This window comes from Macrobrachium rosenbergii, chromosome 17, assembly GCF_040412425.1.
Source record: "Macrobrachium rosenbergii isolate ZJJX-2024 chromosome 17, ASM4041242v1, whole genome shotgun sequence".
Taxonomy (NCBI): Eukaryota; Metazoa; Arthropoda; class Malacostraca; order Decapoda; family Palaemonidae; genus Macrobrachium; species Macrobrachium rosenbergii.
Genome location: NC_089757.1, coordinates 15,263,770 through 15,283,947, shown reverse-complemented (window position 1 = coordinate 15,283,947; position 20,178 = coordinate 15,263,770). Strand labels below are relative to the sequence as shown.

At 36.8% G+C, this 20,178-nt stretch overlaps 1 protein-coding gene across 1 annotated transcript in view; it reads left to right on the top strand.

Annotated features, from left to right (window-relative positions):
• The window catches only part of LOC136847560 (glycine, alanine and asparagine-rich protein-like), a 69,233-nt gene that overhangs the window by 12,000 nt on the left and 37,055 nt on the right, over positions 1–20,178 (top strand). Inside the window, exon 3 of the mRNA XM_067119284.1 lies at positions 1,298–1,351. Within this exon, the coding sequence (XP_066975385.1) occupies positions 1,298–1,351 (54 nt within the window). The remainder of the gene's footprint in view (positions 1–1,297; positions 1,352–20,178) is intronic.

Sequence of the window (20,178 nt, the reverse complement as noted above, 5' to 3'; positions counted from 1 at the left end):
GTAGTTAATAGATTTATGAAAGTCACCATATTTGTGACCTCTGTTACTTTGAGTATTCCTTTGTGTCAGTAATCTAACCATTCCCTTTCTAACTCTAATTTATGTGACGCACATAGTAATCCACATGTAGGGTGGCCCAGTCAAATCTTGCCGATCTTATCTTTGCTCCAGCGGCTATTTCATTCTGATATTACGTCGTTCATCGCCTTCGTGAAGTTAATATTTTTAGTAACCTTTGTAACCGTTGATCGCCCTGTGTATGTAAACGACTGGCTGCGTTTTTGATGCCAGGTTATTTATTCAGTCAATAAACCAATCTCAGTTGTAGCGGGCCACTACGTTCGTTCAATGAATTAATGTCGAATGATAATATAATAGTACGAGTATTTACTTATAAACATGTAGGCAGCCTGTACTGTGATAAATATTTATGTTACAATTTAAAACCTTTAATTAGAATTACTGTAGAATATTGATAACGATTCTAATAACGAATGATTCAAATTTTGTTAATAATCTTACTTAGAAGTCTTTCAGACACACGATGTGGTCCCTGTTCTAATCATGACCCCGTATCAAATGAGCTGTACCCCTGGTGCCCATCCAAAACCTCTTAGAAACCCACCTCAGGTATCCCCCTTCTACCCCGTATGGTGACCCCATGGCCCTACCAATTAACCCCCATCCACCTATCCCTAGGCTCCCCTCGGCCCTGCTGAATCAGCAGTGTTTGATATCTAATTAAGGCAATGTGAACCGTAATAACTACATCGCCACAAGATGGCGTTTCCCTCGGCCATCGCAATAACGGATATTATTGGCTGTGCAATTAACCGTGATTAATGAAATCACGTCCCTGCTTGCGATGTCGTCACGAGGGATCTATGATTCGGAGTCCGGAGTCGGTCAACGATGCGATACTAAAAAGATTATTCGGTTTTGTGCGTTTAATTATTAAGGGCGACAATATCGGAACCTAGTTTTCCGTAGGCTTACTTTTGCTTTGTCCAAGCAGCTTGGGACATCATTTAGCTTATATGACGGATGTTATTCTTAAAGTTATATAAAATCCGTTAACCCATTCTTAACAAAGGTAAAGTTCAGTGATGATTTGGTTTGAGTTGCCGGATTCTGCAACACAAAGGGTTTGTGTTGAATGTGTTTTGTTATCGGTTCCAGCCTAGATATGGGAATATACTTTTATCATCATTCATTGATTGCTGTGATTCAAGTATATATGATTTTGCAGCAGCGCATAACACTTTTCATTAAAAATTATCTCTTTTTCTGTTTTCAGGTATGTACCAAGTAGCAATGGATGTTGTCGTGACAGTAGCGAAAATAACTGTATGTAAGTACTAGCGTAGCATTTGGATGGGTTGAGAAAAATGTTTCTCATGAAGCTGTAACGATCAATTTAAATATTTATAATAGAACAAACTTAACCCGTTTCGGTTTGACATTTGCGTAATGTTATCGGGTAATTTGTGTGTTTGTTTCAACAAGGGAATCATTACCAACAATGATTCCGTATTTGTTTCTTTTGGTGTAATGTTGACAAGGTAGTGTTGTTGTATACTGAGAGAGAATAATTCAAGGCGTGTTCCCAGGTAAGGTAATTTTATCAGTAGTTTTAATTTTAGGGAACGATAATAGACTTGCTTTTTGAAGTGGTAACAGGTGAATATGGTTTTATGGTAATGTTATCACAAGGAGTGTAGACTTCTGGTGATGTTGAACCGAAGGAATGTTTTATTTCATGATGCTAACAGAAATGTTTTAGGTAATAGTAAGCAAAGGAGTGTTAGCTTTAGGCATACAGTAATTTACAGAATGAGTTCATGGCAATGTAACAGCGCTTGGTATTTGGTAATGTTTTTCTTTGCTTGTTTACAAAAGAGGACATTTTTTAGTTTCGGATGGAGGTACTGCAAGAGGTGTTTGGTTAACCATTCTTTGATAAGACGAAGAAGGAATGTGGTTTTTACGGCAGCACATTTTAAAATATCTTTTTCTTTGCCTCGTCGATGGCCAAAGCCGTTTCGACGTCAGTTACAGTAACGATTTGAGTAATTTTTGTTATTGTTTTGTGTTGACAATGAGTGAAATTTTCTTTTGCTTTTCCTTTTGCCAGGTTTGCATCCAGACGTGTAAAGCTGATAATTTGATACTGAAAGGAACATATAAATACAGAGATTACGGAGTTGTTTGGTTAACTGTCGTTAGGTTTCATTTATTACCATGCCGTTGCTTGTAGTCGGTTGAGTCCTGTAAAGATTCACTGTAGAAGATCAATTCTACAGTAATTATGCATGCAGTGTTTTTGATTGGTTAAAATTCTTGATTCGCATAGGTTTTGCACACCATTTTTAATTAAGTTGGTCATTATTGCTCATTTGATAAACAGTTTTAGAACTGAGTCAGCAGCGCATAAATAAAGTGTTCTTTTGTAATTTTGTTTTCAGGTGGATTTCATCTGTTAAATCCCCAGCAGTAACATACTCAGCAGCAGTTGTGATTTCGGATTTATTTCGAGTCATTAAAATTCTTGAAAGCGGAAAAATATTTTTTTGTCAGTATGTAGTCTTAAAATCTGAATGATCTCGTGTTAAAGTCCTTGCCAGATCAAAGGACATAACAAAAATTAGTAAGATGATTTGAAAATTCCGGAATTATTTCAGTGTTAGAACTCCTAGAAGACAAGCGGACGAATATTGTAGAAAATGCGCGTTTTTCTGTAGCTAAAACTTCTGACAAACCAAGAGACATTATAGAAACTGAGCGTTTTTTTTTTCCGTGGCTTAAACCTTTGAAAGACCAGCCGACGTGATTAAAAACATATGAAGTCTACGAGAAAATTTCAGTTGGAAATTATTTTAACTTACAACTCCTTCTAGATCATCTGTCAAGAAAACGTTACGTGGAGTTTTGTTTTATACTATTTTAAGTGCTGAAACTCGTCAAATACAACTCGAAAGAGCAAGTTAAAATGAAAATTTCTCTTTCTGTTACTTCAACTAAGAAAACAGATGAAAATCCAGGAGATATAAACTGAAGATTATAAAAGGTTGCAATTAAAATGTAAATTAGTATTTCTTTCGTGAGCATTTGTAGATATCAGTTACTTCTCGCAAGAATAGTTTCTTGAGAACGAACACTCGCTTCTCTCAAGAACATTATGCAGATCACCCAGGTCTCACGTGGATGGACATCGCTCCATGATTGAATATTCGTGGAGATCACTCTTTCTGTGGTGAGCATTTGTCAAGATCACTTACGTCTCACCTCAACATTTTCTAGGATCATTCTCTTCTCTTACCTTAACATTTTGTAGAGATCATTCCCTTCTCTCGCCTTAACATTTTGTAGGGATCATTCCCTTCTCTCGCCTTAACATTTTGTATGGATCATTCCCTTCTCTCACTTGAACAGTTTGTAGGGATCATTCCTTCTCTCACCTGAACATTTTGTAGAGATCATTCCCTTCTCTCTCCTGAACATTTTGTAGAGATCATTCCCTTCTCTCACCTGAACATTTTATAGAGATCATTCCCTTCTCTCTCTTGAACTTTTTGTAGAGATCATTTCCTTCTCTCACCTTAACACTTTGTAGAGATCATTCCCTTCTCTCACCTTGACATTTTGTAGAGATCATTCCCTTCTCCTGAACTTTGTAGAGATCTTTCCTTCTCTCACCTAAACATTTTGTAGAGCTCATTCCTTCTTTCTCCTGAACATTTTGTAGAGATCATTCCCTTCTCCCACCAAAACATTTTGTAGAGATCATTTCCTTCTCTCAGCTGGAACACTTTGTAGAGATCATTCCTTTCTCTCACCTGAACACTTTGTAGAGATCATTCCCTTCTCTCACATTAACATTTTGTAGAGATTATTCCTTTTCCTCACCTGAACATTTTGTAGAGATCATTTCCTTCTCTCACCTGAACATGTTGCAACGATCATTCCCCTCTCTCACCTGAACCCTTTTTAGAGATAATTTCCCTTTCTCACCTGAACATTTTGTAGAGATCATTCCTGTCTCTCACCCTAATATTTTGTAGTGATCATTTCCTTCTTTCATCTGAACATTTTGTAGAGATCATTCCCGTCTCTTACCAGAACACTTTGTAGAGATCATTCTCTTCTCTCACCTGAACATTTTGTAGAGATCATTCGCTTCTCTCTCACCTGAACATTTTGTAGAGATCATTAGCTTCTCTCACCTGAACATTTTGTAGAGATCATTCCCCTCTCTCACCTTAATATTTTGTAGAGATCATTTCCTTCTTTCACCTGAACATTTTGTAGAGATCATTCTCTTCTCTCACCAGAACACTTTGTAGAGATCATTCTCTTCTCTCACCTGAACATTTTGTAGAGATCATTCTCTTCTCTCACCTGAACATTTTGTAGAGATCATTCGCTTCTCTCACCTGAACATTTTGTAGAGATCATTCCTGCGCTCACTGGAACACTTTGTAGAGATCATTCCTTTCTCTCATCTGAACACTTTGTAGAGATCATTCCATTATCTCACCTGAACATTTTGTAAAGATCATTCGCTTCCCGTGAGAACACTTGCAGAGGTCAATCGCGTCTGGCATAAATATTTGCAGAGACCAGTCACTTCTTGGGGAAGCGTTTTTGAAGATCACTTGATTATTTGTCGGTTATTTTATGCGTATCGGTGATTTTCCTCCTAATTAGAATTGACAGGCGATCGCGCCGTTAATTACATCAGTGTTAATGGCTGATGCTGCCAAATAAGAACGTCATTCAAGTGAGAAATCTAATTAATCCTCACCTTTTATTCCTCTATATTCATCTTTCACTCTCGTGTGATTTCTAGACTCCTTATGACCCAGTGATTCTTACAGCAGGTCGCTAAGGTTTGTTGCAAGTTCAAATTAACGCTAGGACATTTTTTCCGATACGTAAACATTAATTCACTATTTCATAAACTTTCATTATGTGATTCAATTCATTCTTTAATCCTTCAATTGTTTTTTCTGTTCCTGCTTTAGTTTCATTGCTTTCCAGTATATAAAAATCGCATTTTAAAATTTCTTCATCTCCTTTTTATATTTCATATTTTTTTTACTTCACCCAGGTTCTGTACTTTATTTATTTATTTATTTATTTATTTATTTTTTTTTTTTTGCTTTCCTGACGTGCACGATTTGCAGCTGCTTTTCAACCATTTGGCAGCTTGCCCTTTGGACTTTTGGATTTAATTGCTTATTGTCCTTGTATGTTATTCCCTTCTTGCTATTTTGGGGTAGTTATCCATCATTTGTCATGAACTGGTAATGCTTCAAAGCTGAACGCCTTATCTAGAAAAAATCACTCTCTCTCTCTCTCTCTCTCTCTCTCTCTCTCTCTCTCTCTCTCTCTCTCTCTCTCTCTTTGCATGTTAAAAAATGGCTTGCTCTGATCAGAAAGAGAATTATTTAGCTACTGTTTGCTATTCTCTCTCTCTCTCTCTCTCTCTCTCTCTCTCTCTCTCTCTCTCTCTCTCTCTCTAAAGTATATCGACCTTTCGATTGTTTGTTTGTTTCACAATGTAACTTTTTACGTTTTGTCCTACCCTGAATCATTCGTCACGGAGGAATCCCGACAACTCTCAAGTTGAGATTAGTGAAGGTAAGGTTAGGTTTCGGTGAGTTCGCCAAGCGTTATTTTTGCGCCAGTTAGTGACTTTGTCGTATGTCATGTGCAGTGTTATGTGCGATATTTTTTAAATATTTACCGTACTGAAAATATTTACCATCTTGTGTGTGTGTATGTTGTAGCTATTACAAGAATAGCAGGGGTCAATGTGGTGCCCTAAGAACGGTTAAGCATGGCACTTCATCTTAGGAATAGTTAAATAAAACACACTGCCTTAGGATGGATTAGGTTAGCGTTGATAGGTTAATGCGCAATGCAAATCAAACGGTTCCCTGAGAATGGTAGATACACTGCTCGAAAACTAGCATAGTGTTGGGTGCGTTGGTATGGTGAAGGTTAACATCGAATTTCATTTTACCGTCACGTAAAAGATGTAAATGTTAGTAGGTAACTGGTATGCGTTGAAAGCATTCTTTTTCTTATAGACGCGTATGCATTTTCCCTGGCGTCCTTCAAGAGAGGAAAATACTGGAGACGGGTTTTAGATTTCGGGGGGAGTTAGGGGCAGGGGCGGAGGGAATTTACAAGGATTTACAGCTGAGGGAGAAAACTCCGCTGTGTGTAGGGAGAGAGACGACTTGTACGTAAAGAAGCCGTAGGAATGACGAATGGCTGACTGACATTTTTCTTTCTTTTTTTCGCTTTGCTCTCTTCCTGACATATTGATAGTTAAGAAATACCCTTCATGTCTAATTGTGATCTAGTGTGACTATTTGCTCCCCACCGTACGTAATATTCAGTTGGTGGAACTAATACCATAGTTGTTAGTTTCTAGGGATCGTTGTACTAAATGAAGATATTTTAGTGCGCCTGCGCAGACAGTTTAAGTCCTGGTTATTGTTGTTGCTTCTGCTGAAAGTCATAGTGACAGTGACTAGCAAGTCTTGCTACCCGTGGGTGTATGAAGACGTCCCTATTCTCTCATTTTTCATTTATTTAAAACAAACTAAAGCCATTCTCTGATAAAAGAAAAATATTTTGATATTGTAAAATTTTAGAAAATGATACGAAATGAACGTTTTGCGAGTGTCATTCGTGTATTGTACTGTATGTGTATTGTTTTGATTGAAGGTGTGGCGTCAGTGTTTCAAGTTCTGTATATTGAATTTTGAATTTATATTTTGACGAGTGTCTTTGCTTGCTGTATGTCACTTCGACAGACAGCGAGTGATGAAGTTCCGTCTGATGTGTCATACTGAAAGCCAACAAGGGTGAACACCTAACGCCTTTGTGCTTGAGGCTATGTGGTGTCCGACAGACGAGTGGAAGAAATTCGACCAAAGGAATCGATTTGTAGAGAATCTTGAAATATTCAGCCGTAACATTTTCAGCAGCTCGAACGAGGGGTTAGATATGCCCACGTTGCACACCACACGCTCACACACACACACACACACCCTTTTACACAAGACACACATTTGTGTCCATCCACGTGATAAGCCGTTAGAGGGCGATATTTAATTGCAAATTAGCCAATCTTTATTAGACACGATTAATGATCTTGAGGAAATTCGCGCCGAATTCAGTGGAGGCTGAAAGTTAAAACTCTTAATGATTGTTGACCTTTCCCTAATTTTATCCTGTTAATAATTTGGGATTTAGGTGCAATGAAAGCACTCCAGGCGGAATTTATCGACCGTGATGTGTGTGTGTGTGTGTTCGTCTAGATCAAACGTGCCTCTACCGTTGTCTCTGCTCCGTAAGACGACCAAATGCTTAAATGTCATCTGAGAAAGTTTATCTTCTCTCTCTCTCTCTCTCTCTCTCTCTCTCTCTCTCTCTCTCTCTCTCTTGGTGGGGTGGTGCTCATATAGCCCGTGATCGACAAAGGCGAAGGTTCTCAATACAGTGCAAATGTGAAGTGTGTTTTTTTTTCTTTGACGCGCAGAGAAAATGAAAAATCAATATCATTTCGTTTGTGTCATAAGTCTTCATTCCAAATGAAGCAATAAGTGGAACCTTTTCTTTTCGGTATTTTTGTGAATAGTTCTGCGTGCGTGTGTGTTTTTTTTTATTTTATGGATATGAAGTGATATTGTACCTGAGCCTATCACCAGACACGGTTATTACGCTGTTAATGGTGAACATAACAGCGTTCATCAACACGTGCTTAGATGTTGATGTAAAGTACTTTTAATAAATTGTGGATCATTTTTATTTCAGAAGTGTCAAATTTAAAACTGTCAAAACTTTATGAACAGTTCTTCGCGTCAGCGCAAAGGTAATGTTATGTTAATGAGCTTATTCAAGGTAAAAAGTGTATGGTTAATATTTAAGTAGTGAGTCAACGGATAACATTAACTATATTGTTGTGCTTTTATTGCAAATAATGTTTTGTGTATTGTGAAAGTGATTTTTAATTTTTATTTTATGGTGAAGAATCCGTATACTTTTTAGGTTTTTTCTGTAGGAGTGTGACGTCAAAGCCTTGTAATTTTATATTTGACACTGACTCTGGCATGGAATACTGATCCAAAGCTAGATAACTTTTGAAGTGAATATATAATGATTTCTCCTGTGCATCTAACCGATTTGAAATTATGTGTATGTTTCCATTTTTTTTTTTTTTTACTGTTTTGTGCTTAGTGGTTGTAAGTAGTCTGGATGGTGGGTCATGTAGCCAGGAGATCAAGAGACTTAACGTGGACTCAGTTATATGTGTGTGTACTGTCATTAATATTTGTTTCCTTACAGTTTCCGTGTTCAGTGGCATCTTAAATTAATTTGAATGTATTTCAAGGTCATAGCAAATATAAAAATTCTGAAATGTGTCAAACGCAAGTGTCATTCCCAAACTACAGTCTTTGGTTTGTTTTCATAAGGGGTTGCTGAGTAAAGGGAATAGATAAAAAAAATTTGCAAATAAACTTCATAAAATTAAAGAAAAAACGAATAAATAAAGTGGCATTCCATAATCCTCTGCATTGTTGGCCATCAGTGCAGTGCAGCGCAGTCAAGGGTATTTAGAGCGTCCCCTCTTTTCAAACAAATGCGGCAGTAAATGATTTTGATGCCTCTGCTGTAAATTCATTTATGACAGAATAAGTCTTTCAGTGCTCGGCCATATTCCTTCGTTATGCGACTTTTCATTGTGCCGGACGCTTCTGAATAGGGAGTCATTCAGACGCCATCACTCATTGCCTTATCTTTTCCAGACACTGGGACGCGTTATTGTTTCTCTTTTCTGTGCACACGCTTACAGGCAGACGCGCTCTGAATATAATGTCGAGGGTAAACAAACACACTTGAGTGAGGGTTGGTTATAAATCTGGCAAGTATGTATTGAGAGTGATTATCAGACGACGCTAAGTTTGTGGAGCGTTGCTTTTCCAGTGTCAACCCTTTGAAGGTCGTTCGTTCACGTGAAAACGTTCACTTACACATGCAATACTTGGTCGCAAATGTGGCTGTCATACTGTATAATGTGATTAATTTGCGACCACAGCATCAACTGGTACACACATCTCCCTGATGTAGTAAAAATAAAAATTAACTGAAATGAAAATTCAGTCATCTGTAGATCTTTGGTCTCAGATGGTGGCCGGGAAAAGGAGATCCCATTTAGTCATCGAAAACATGGAATCGATCATCTTGGAATTCTACGAATTCACCGAGAAGAGAGCTGACCACGACGCCTCTCAGGAATTGCCCGGTATTTAATGTTATTATGAATTAATAGGTATGGGATGGGAGAAAAAGTGGGAGAGTTCATTTTATTTCTTCTTTTATTGCTTGTTGAATAGTTGTTTTTCCGTGAAAGATGGAAAGTTTATATGGGTCATGAATTTCAAATATGGTTTGGTCGAATTTGTATTTATTTTCGTATTGATACAAAGAATATCACTGCTTATCGTATACATATGAACTAAGAGACAAGATATTCCATGATAATTGTGGATGTGGCTTAGAAAATATTCTGTAATATTAAGTTGCAATTAATTTAAAAATCATATTATATAGTTATTTTAATGTTATTGATGTAAACGGTGTATATTTGAGGATAATTTCTGACCTGGGGAGACAAGAACATATTTCTGCTTCCAGTTATCAAGTTCCAGTCTCCCGTTTTCATTGTTTTTTTGTGCTTCCAGTTTTTCCAGTCAAGTTTCCAGCTTCCAATTTTTATTGTTCACTTTTCTGGTTCCCACTGTATCATTCCAGTTTGTCAGTTCCGGCTTATTGGATCAAGCATTCTTTCCAGTTAAAGATTTCAGCTTCAGTATACTGGTTCAACCTTTCAAATTCCAGTATTGCAGTTTACCAGTTGAATTTATTAGTTTGGTCTTGCCAGTTCCAGTTTCTAAGTTCTATGTAATTGGTTCCAACTTTCCAGTTCACCGGTCCCAGCTCCCCAGTTCCAGTATTTATGTCCGGTTTAACTATTCCAGCCTCAAGTTTGTTTCATAGTTCCAGTTTATCGATTCAAATGCACCAATTCCAGTATTTCCGTTTTAATTTTCCAGCTTTCCAATTCCAGTTTTGTAATCTCTGTAAGGGACCCAGGTAATTAATAATGACAGTATTTCAGTACCAGTAACCCCGTTGTCAGTTTTACAATACCGTTATTGGTATGCTTTTACCAGTTCTAGTTTCTCTGTCACAGTTTACATATTCCAACTTTCCTATTAGAGTACTTCAATTTCAGTTTATCGGTTCCAGCTCTATTTTTAATAGTTACTCAAATTTACCTGTTTCCACTTTCCAGTGCCAGTATTACGATTCCAGTTTACTGGTTCCAGGTTTCCGTTACAAGTTCTTTACCACTTTTGAATTTCAGTATTGCAGTTCTAGGTAACAAATTGTAACTTTCGATTCCAGTCTCTGAGTCAAAGTTTACTGAATCCAACTCTGCTTTTGGTCTTGACTCGCCATATCTCGTGTTATTAGCCAGTCAATAAAGCTGATATCAATAGCATCTATCTCTCTCTCTTTTCTCTCTCTCTGATCACCAACAGATTCAAAGTATGTCATATAAACGTAAATTATTTGACGGGACTGCAAGAACTGGTGGATTTTCTTGTCTATAAAATATAATATATATATATAATATAATATAATATATATATATATATATATATATATATATATATATATATATATATATATATATATATATATATATATATATATATATATATATATATATATATTTTATATATAATATGTGTGTGTGCGCGTGTGTCTGTAAGTGTTTGTGTACGTATCAACTCGAGGTTTTACTGCTTTCAGAGGGTGGCTGCAAATGGTATTAGTCTGGTGGATCTTGCCAAGTCTTTTGGGATGAGGCTGATAATCCCCAGCCCATCTCCTCTCTTGATCTGATCTGCCACAGTCTACGAATTACCTAGTATAAAAGTCTTTGCTGTAATTAACAATCACAATGACTTTTGAAACGGAAATCATTCATATCATTCCTGTCCTGTATCTTTCTAAGGACACTTCCTTGGGGTGAGGCAGGTAACACTGGACCACCATATATACTGTGTGTGTATGTATATATATATATATATATATATATATATATATATATATATATATGTATATATATATATATATATATATATATATATATATACATACAATATTATATAATATTTGTGTGTGTGTGTGTGGGATGTTTGTATGTATATATGTATTCAGGTATACAGGTATGCATGTATGTTTTCTCCTAAAACGTCCTCGACATAGCAGCCTTCTCAGGCGAAGCAACAAAGGCCGTGACTTCTAGATTCAAAAGGTGCGCAATCTTTTAGTGTCTTGTAATTAGTCCTTGACTAATGGGTGTTCAGTGGCTCGTGATTAATTATTGGATTCTGTGCAGACCTGAAATATTTAACACCGGGATGTTTATCATTTCATTGTTCGAAATTAATTTTGTGCACGAGAGCCTGTCATTGTTGCTCTCTGTGATGTAAATGAGATCGAATTTAGAATTTTAATTAGATTTGCTGCTTTAAAAGGCCATGCGACAAAGCCTTTGGTTCCATGACCTATGCATCAGCTGTTTTATATATGTGAGTTTGTCAGTTTGTTGATCAGTTGTTATTTATTGGCTATTTGCTCTCAGACTGTACCATACTTTTTTATCACATATCTCAATCTTTAGATTTGTATACTTATTTTACAAGGTTATGTTGTATGTAAATACATTTATATATTTTGGTTATTCATGAGTGATAATAACAGTCATAATATTTTAAATGGAACTGTCTTGACGAAATTGTTTCAATTTCCATGCTTTTGCAAAGTGTAAGTTGGTAATTTTCTCTAATCATTATTGTTATATATTATAAAAATTTGTTTAAAACAAGTGAAAGGACGATACAGAAGTGTTATTAAATCGCTGCTTCCTCTGTAGTTGGACATCGCTCAAGTCGTGCACTGATTTGATTTTGAATTAGCCACATAGGAAATTTGGATATAAGGTGAATTCAGTATGGAACTTTCCTCGATTTACTGGCTCGAATTCCACTTCAGTTAGTAGGTTTCATTAATTGAAGATGAGCCGTTTCATACCTGTCAGAAGGCAGTGCAGAATAGTACAGTGATGATAAATGTATGTACATGTATTACCAACTTTCAAGTTCTGGAACTTATAGTCCTCCTTGTTCTCAAAGTTGTTTGAAGTTTCTGTGCATATACTTATTGACATTATTTCTTTTTCTTTTTTGGTCGGGATACGTTAAATTATTCTGTCCTGTGATGTTTTCTTTCGTTGAAGAAAAGGGAATTCAGGATAAATCCATTTTTCTGAAAATTATTACCACGTCCATGGTCGCTAAACCAGTTGTTCCTAAGTATTATTATTTACAAGGTTGTTTGCCAACTGATGAAATAAAAAAAAGAATGGAAATTCATAGCTTTGAGTATTCTCATAAGAATTTTGAATAAATAACCGAATTTAGGAAAACTGCCTAAGTTGTTAGTCCTAAAGGAGTTTTGTTTCATGGTCTTCATTGAGAAAGCTGAGGAGAATAGCGGACATGATGTAAGAGGATTCCCATAAAAAAAAAAAAAAAAAAATTGGGCGTCTGTAAGAGATGGGGTGGAAGAGATAGATTTTGGTGGCCATTTGTTTCTGGCATGAATATTTGGCTGTTGACTACATGATGAATGGCCTTGTTTTTTGCGAGTCTCTCTCTCTCTCTCTCTCTCTCTCTCTCTCTCTCTCTCTCTCTCTCTCTCTCTCTCTTTGTCAGTTTTTTTAGAATTTCAAGGTGAAATTAGCAAAGCTCAATCAGGTCATCTAATTGTTGATATATGCGAGACAATATTTTATTTCCCATGATCTTAACAAATCGTGGTATGACTGTGAAACTATAAAAGGTTTGATTGATTTCAGGCTAAAGTTTTAAAATGAATATTAGGAATAAATACTGTGAAGAACAGTCATGTTTTTTTTTTTAGATATGGGGATTAAATAAGATCCTCTTCTAGAGTGTAAATCTTGGTATATTGTTAAAAGTAAACTTAAAATCCTTAAGCTTTAAAAGGACTAATGTCCTCATCTTGAGAGGAACAGAAACGAATCAAAATTTCTACTAGAATAGAGGAGTTATATTGATTTCCTGTATGATCAAGCAGGAACCTGATATAAAAAATCTGCCCTTGTAGAAATATTGATCTAGTTAAATCCCCTATGACAGTGAGGAGAGTAGTCCCCGTTAAGTTAAGAATTTGAGTGCATTTTTAATAATATACCCAGATTTACCCACAAGAAGGGGTCTTAAGTTAAGTATATCTTAGTTTAACCAGACCACTGAGCTGATTAACAGCTCTCCCTAGAGAGGGCTGGCCCGAAGGATTAGATATATTTTACGTGGCTAAGAACCAACTGGTTACCTAGCAACGGGACCTACAGCTTATTGTGGAATCCGAACCACATTATGACGAGAAATGAATTTCTGTCACCAGAAATAAATTCCTCTAATTCTTCATTGGCCGGTCGGAGAGTCGAACGCTGGGCCAACAGCGTGCTAGCCGAGAGCTCTACCCACCCATCCAATGAAGAACTAGAAAGGGTCTTATTTTACCATCAATATTAGGAGTCAGATGGCAGGGTAGAGTTAGAAATTATACCATCAAGAAAGGTACGGACGTTCCATATTTAGATGAGAAAATGATGAAAGGGAGATGGCCATGGCTTGGACAAGTCCGTCGTACAAGCTCTGGGAGAGTAATAGGTGGCGGTGTCATCTGGACTCCCATGGAAACCTGAAGAGTTTCAAGAGCCAGGTCTTCGTGGAAGAAAACTGAGAAGGGTGGGAGGGGGTGGGAGAGTGGCTGGAGATGACCTTAGGAGATTTGTTCAGAAGAGGTCCCCAGTGTGAGGAAAGACCCCACAGTGTGACGTGTGTGTGTGTGTGTGTGTGTGTGAATGTATCATTATAAACATCTTCCAGACATTATACGGTAACAAATCGATTTTGATTTTTGTGTATATTTGAATAGGAAAAGCAATATCAACTAAATTGTGCAGAGTCATCACATGACTTTTCCATCTTAAAATGATTGACATTTTGTGTGCATATTTATTTTAAAGTGAGATATCGTGATGTTATCGCTTTGTTTCATCATATGGTGCTAATTTCTTCTAACACTAAAAGCAGTGAAATGCATGTTTAGTCTGTACATTTGATAAAATTATTTTCTCCGCGTTTCATATTACAAGAACATATCATCTAACGTTGATACTGAAAACAGTAGTGCTATAAATATTAGCTATCATATTTTCCTCTAACATTTTCCGCTTTGGTATCGGGATGCTATTACGTTGATCCTCAAGCAGCTTTATTTGCAAGCTTTGATTAGCTCTGTGTCTCCCTGTCCGAGGGGAGACGAGCGCCACCCCAGCAGCATCTCCAAGCATCTTCTGTCCCTGGTAATCTCATTGCAGGAGATGATTCTCTTCTCATCAGTGAGAAAGACTGTGTGCTCTCCTAACCCTTTGAGCAGACTCGTATAATTTGGTGACTTCTCAGAGGATTTTACCCAAAAAAATAGACAGAAACTGAAGCAGACCAAACCATGGCGGAAGGCCTGAATATTTCGGGCAGGTGGTTTTGAGGTTTCCGATCGCTGTCCCTCCCGATTAAGTCTGGCTTCGCTGAATGAATTTACCGTGGACGAGGGCTTTGGGGCTGAGGGAGAGTAACAGTATTTTAATCTCCTTTGTGAGTAATTACTTTTCGTTGCGCGTCGGAATTTCCTCCGCAATATCTTCAGCACTGCACTGTGGTACATCTCTTAAAGTGATTTGTATAAGGTATTGTATATGATTTGTATAAGGTATTGTATATTTTGAAAGGCTTTCTTGCTCTTGTTATCTTTTCCATATGTTTCCGTTATTGCGTATTGGTTTGATAACATGTTTTTCACTCTTGACATTTCTTGATAAGCTATAATGTAGTTGGAATGCCTCTTGAGATGAGGGCCCTGGAGCATCATTTCGCCTCGGCCGAGTGGATTGCGTATGGTGCTAGAGATTGGAGGGGTGAGGGGTTGGGGTAGAGAGGAGAGGTAGAAAGTGGGAAGTGGGAGGAGAGATAGAAAGTTTGGAGAGAAGCACGGGGACTGCAAAGGGAAGAAAAGGTAAGGAAGGGAAGGAACCGTAGGAGGAGGTAAGAAGGAATAGAACCGGTGAGGGATAGAAGAGGAAAGGGGTGGGGGAAACGGAGGAATGGGAGGAAAGAGAAAAAGAAGGGACAGAAGGGATGGGAAAGGTAGAGATGGGATGAGAAAAGGAAGATGACAAATGAGGGGAGATAAGGTAGAGGAAGGGGAATAAAGAGGAAATGAAGGGACAGAAGGGAGGAGGAAAGGGAGGGGAAAAGAATACAGGAAAGGAAAGGAAGGAGTTGGCGGACGAAAGGGGAAGTAAAAGCATAGGGGAATGGGCAGGAGAGTGGAGGGAGGTTACCAGAGGGATAGCAAATGTTGGTGTAATGGAGATCACCTTTAATATACTTCCTCCTTTATAAGTTAATTGACATTGGGATTGGGACCCGATTGGAGATTGAATGTCTTGTCTCGAATCTTCCTCTAAGACTAACAGGAATAGAAAGGTAGAACAATGATTGAATGGCGGCTGGGCAGACCGTGATCCACAGGAAGAGAAAGAAGTCGGTAGAAGGTGAAATGGATCGAATAAGGCTTAGATGAAAACACTGATAGAATGGAATAATGCACCGAATTACGATCGCTATCTGAAAGATATGGAAGACTATATATATATATATATATATATATATATATATATATATATATATATATATATATATATATATATACTGTATTTTATATAATATATATATATATATATATATATATATATATATATATGTATATATATATATATATATATATATATATATATATATATATATATATATATATATATAAATGTTTGTTAGAGAGAGAGAGAGAGAGAGAGAGAGAGAGAGAGAGAGAGAGAGAGAGAGAGATGAGAATTGAAAGTTAAAAGGTCATCCACGTTTTTAAGCGTTGTTATTCATGAAGTCATTAGTCTTTCAAAGAAATAGTTGAATATCCCTTTAGGGGTTGAATTGAGTTTTCAAAAAGTGGAAGAATTGGGTGATCCCAAGTCTTTGCTCTGAGGCAAATGGGCTTTATGTTTTAAATCTAAATCTGTCTATATAGTGTGTATATAAATAGCAAGTTATCTGTTGGGATCGTAACAAAAATAAATAGTTTGTTAGTCCACCAGTATTGCTGTAGACAGAAATGCTGTGTAACGTTCTCCGAATCCCGTCAAGTTAGTGCCAGTGAGTTTTAGGCTTTACAAAACGAAGTTTATGTATCATGGAAACTATTATATGTTACAAAAAGAAGTAAACCAACTCACTGGGAATAAAAATAATCATTACCCCTGCCAGATAAATAATGATTAATTGTCTGTACTGTGTACAGTGGGGTAGTGATTGGTACATGATTTTCTGTGAATTAGAAGTTTTGGGATTCATGTCTTTCGTTATATAATGGTTTATGATACATAAAAACATAAACTCTGCTCCATAAAGCCTTAGACTCGCGGAGGTCTTAACTTCTTGTTTATATGAAAACAATTGGACTTTAATCTTTAACTTGAACGTATTTATTAGCTTCAGTAAGAAACTCGACCTTTTTTCCCTTGTACAAGTTGAATCACGTTCTGAGTATTATGTGTTATTGATGGAAACTTGAGATGCTATTGTAAAATGGTTGGAAAAAGATCGGATTTTTCTTTCTTCTTATCTTTATTTTTGATGGTCTTTATTTTTCAAATAGAAGAGATAATTGATCAACTTTGTTGATCGTCATTTTCTTTTCTAGGTTTTCTCTTCAACAGAATCAATGATTTAATTTGTTTTAGCAAAATGATGGTTATAGAATATAGTACATCTTGATTCTCTTTGGTTTTTGGTTTATATCTGAAAATCTGATTTGGATGTAGATTCTAATTGCTATTTTGTGATGTCCGAAAAATAACTGTTAATATTCTCCAAAATCACTGAGCTGTTAAAAGGTCTCATGCTAGTCTGCATTTGAATTCTCCTAAATCTAAATACTGTATTAGTCTCAAAATTTCAGTTTCAGTTGTTATTGAGTCACTGTCAAAATGTCACTTTTAATCGTCAAATTTCAGGCGCTACTTCGTCTCTATAATAAATCTTTTTGATAACCAACTTTCTAGGACTTTATAATGTATCGGTCTCAAATATGTTACCTAAGTTTGCAAAATTTCTGGCCGTATTGTGTCCTATTGCCAAACATACTAGATCCTAAGGCCCGTTTCAAGTTTGTAAACATTGATTTTAGAGAAGATTGGAGATCAGGTTTTATGCGTTCAGATCTTCCCTTTGTTAGTTATCTTTTGTCTTGATAGAACTACTGTACACATAATTTGGATAAAAGCAAAACAATAGCGTTCTTTGCATTTTAATTAATTTTTAATCTAGTCAACAGTATTTTGTATCGCGGATACTTTAATATCTGAAATTTGAGTCACAGATGTTTTTGTCCATTTTTCCAGCAAATTTATGATAGAAAATTTGCCTGTTACGCAATTATGAATGACTTCCACGGGTTAGGTTGTATGCAGCTTTATGATAAGATCGCTAAAATATATCGACGTCATGCCTCTCTCTCTCTCTCTCTCTCTCTCTCTCTCTCTCTCATGTAAAAGTATTTTTTTATTTCACATATTACCCTTGACTTCATTGAGAAAATTAAGCAAAGGGTCCCTCTTTTTCCTCTATCTCTCCCCAATTTAGATTGGTTCTCTCTCTTTATTTCACGGCGATGACCATTATGGTAGTGAGAACGTTTTGCAAATCAGACAGCATAGAAATCATTTAAAAACATCTGCCTCACCCCCACCTCTCTCTCTCTCTCTCTCTCTCTCTCTCTCTCTCTCTCTCTCTCTCTCTCTCTCTCTCTCGGGTTAAAAGTTGGGTGCAGTGGACGTCTGCAGCAGAGGAAATAAATGTCTTTTATCAATGTTTGCTCTTTCCGAGGCTGGCCCGCCTGCATTTGCCGATGCCCTTCAGATTGATGTGCCTTTATACTGAAGGTGACCTCTTTCAGTATATTAAATCTCTTGAGTGACCTCTTATTTCCGCACACTACAGTATTGCCATCAGTTTATTTGCTCTATCTTAACTTACTTCGAATGAGCATGGGTGGACATAGTGCGCCGTGAAAAATATTCATATTTAACTTTGTTGTTCACTACCTCTGACAAGGTTCTTTTTGGTCTAGTATGTTTGTTTGTATGTTTAACAAAATTTCATAAAAAGTTATGCGTGAAATTTTACGAAAATTTAATCTAAGTTGGTCCTAGTAAGAGGTACCAAGTGATTTAAAGTTTGGGGGATATAAGGGATTTGTAGGGCGTGGATTGCTCACCCTTGGCGGAGGTTTGAACTTCTCCGAACACTCTTGTTTCAGGTTTTCTTTCCTCAGTAACTTGAGGACCTTTATAATTGCTTCAAACAAATGTTGTCAATTTTGAATTATAATAATTTCTACATGTTAAATGCCATTTTTATATATTTTTTGTTCTATTTCTGCAACAACGGTAGCCTATGGGTAGTAAAGTTCACGTTTAGATTTGTCGTCATCCAGCCCAGTACTAGTTTCTCTCTCTTACCATTAACTCTTTTGTAAGTATGCGGAATTAAGGTGCCTTTTTCGAGCATCAATATGGAGTTTAATCTCCATAGGGTCGAAAATTACCGTCTCGACCCTCTCATACATTACCTTCATAATATCCCTTTCAGTTCCGAGGAGATTCATGATTTCCATCAAGCCATGGTTTACTTGAATGGTGATTTAAAACTGTAACCTGGCGTAACAAATACAGTGATAATTGATGCCAGGAATGTAATTTTTGTGTAAAAGCTCCATAAATAAGAATCATTCTGTGCACTTATATTAATCACTGTTTTGACTCCATACGTCTGCATAATTTTTGTTATAAAAATGTAGAGAAATAATGACTGTCATATTCAGAAATCTGCTTAAATGCACCAACACACTCTCCCTTTACCTCGCCTATCAAGTGCGACGGTGGCAGTTCAAAGGATACAGATAACGGTCACATAACTAATTTCGGTCACAGGGTCCTACGTGAGCGTTGGAGTTGGCACACGCTAGACACAACTTAACCCATTAATAATGATTTTTATAGAGAATTTCGGTATTGCTTCAACAGAATTTTGTTCCATTTCAGTACATTTCAGTGCATATCGGTTCATTTTGGTAGACAGTCTCTTTAAACTATCAGTAGGGACTTGCATATTTTGGTGAAGACAATTATCCACAACCAACAAAAATGATCACTTGATGTACATAGATCACACCCTCTGAATATTTGGGTTGCAAGTTCAGTACTCAAGTGCATAGGGTAATCGCAGGACATGTATAATGCCACTCCCAGCTTCCTGGAGTGGGAGAATAAAACTAATTGAGAATATGAAAAATGAAACCGTCACAGAGTTGGAAAATGCATCCACTTCGAAGTGGAAAATCAATTACTTCATGTCCTAACATAACCATCAATCGATCTGGCCATGGATATTATATCCCCATGCCCGAGAGACACAGTGCTTATTCATTTTAGGTTGGATTTCCTGTTCGTCAATAACAAAGTTAGGTTAGATTTACAAAACCATCAGTTTTTGTCTTCTGCAATTTATTCTTTCAGTTATCGTCAGAACTGGGTATTATTTCTTTTATTTCTATTCTAACTTTAAATCAAGATACGTCGCGGCGTTTACTGAGAGTGATATATTAAGTCTGTTTCCCTCAAGGTAAATTATACGAGTGGCTTTGTGTTTGGAAGTGGCCATTAAACAGTGTCACCCAGGAAATAAGCGAAAGTCTCGCAGCGGATATTCGCATTTTTCTTTTTAGAAAAATAACTTGAACAATTACTACAAAGAATGCGTCTTTTCGGTTGGAAAATTAAGGTTCTCACTTCGTTTTCAAGTCATCTGCTCCGCAAAC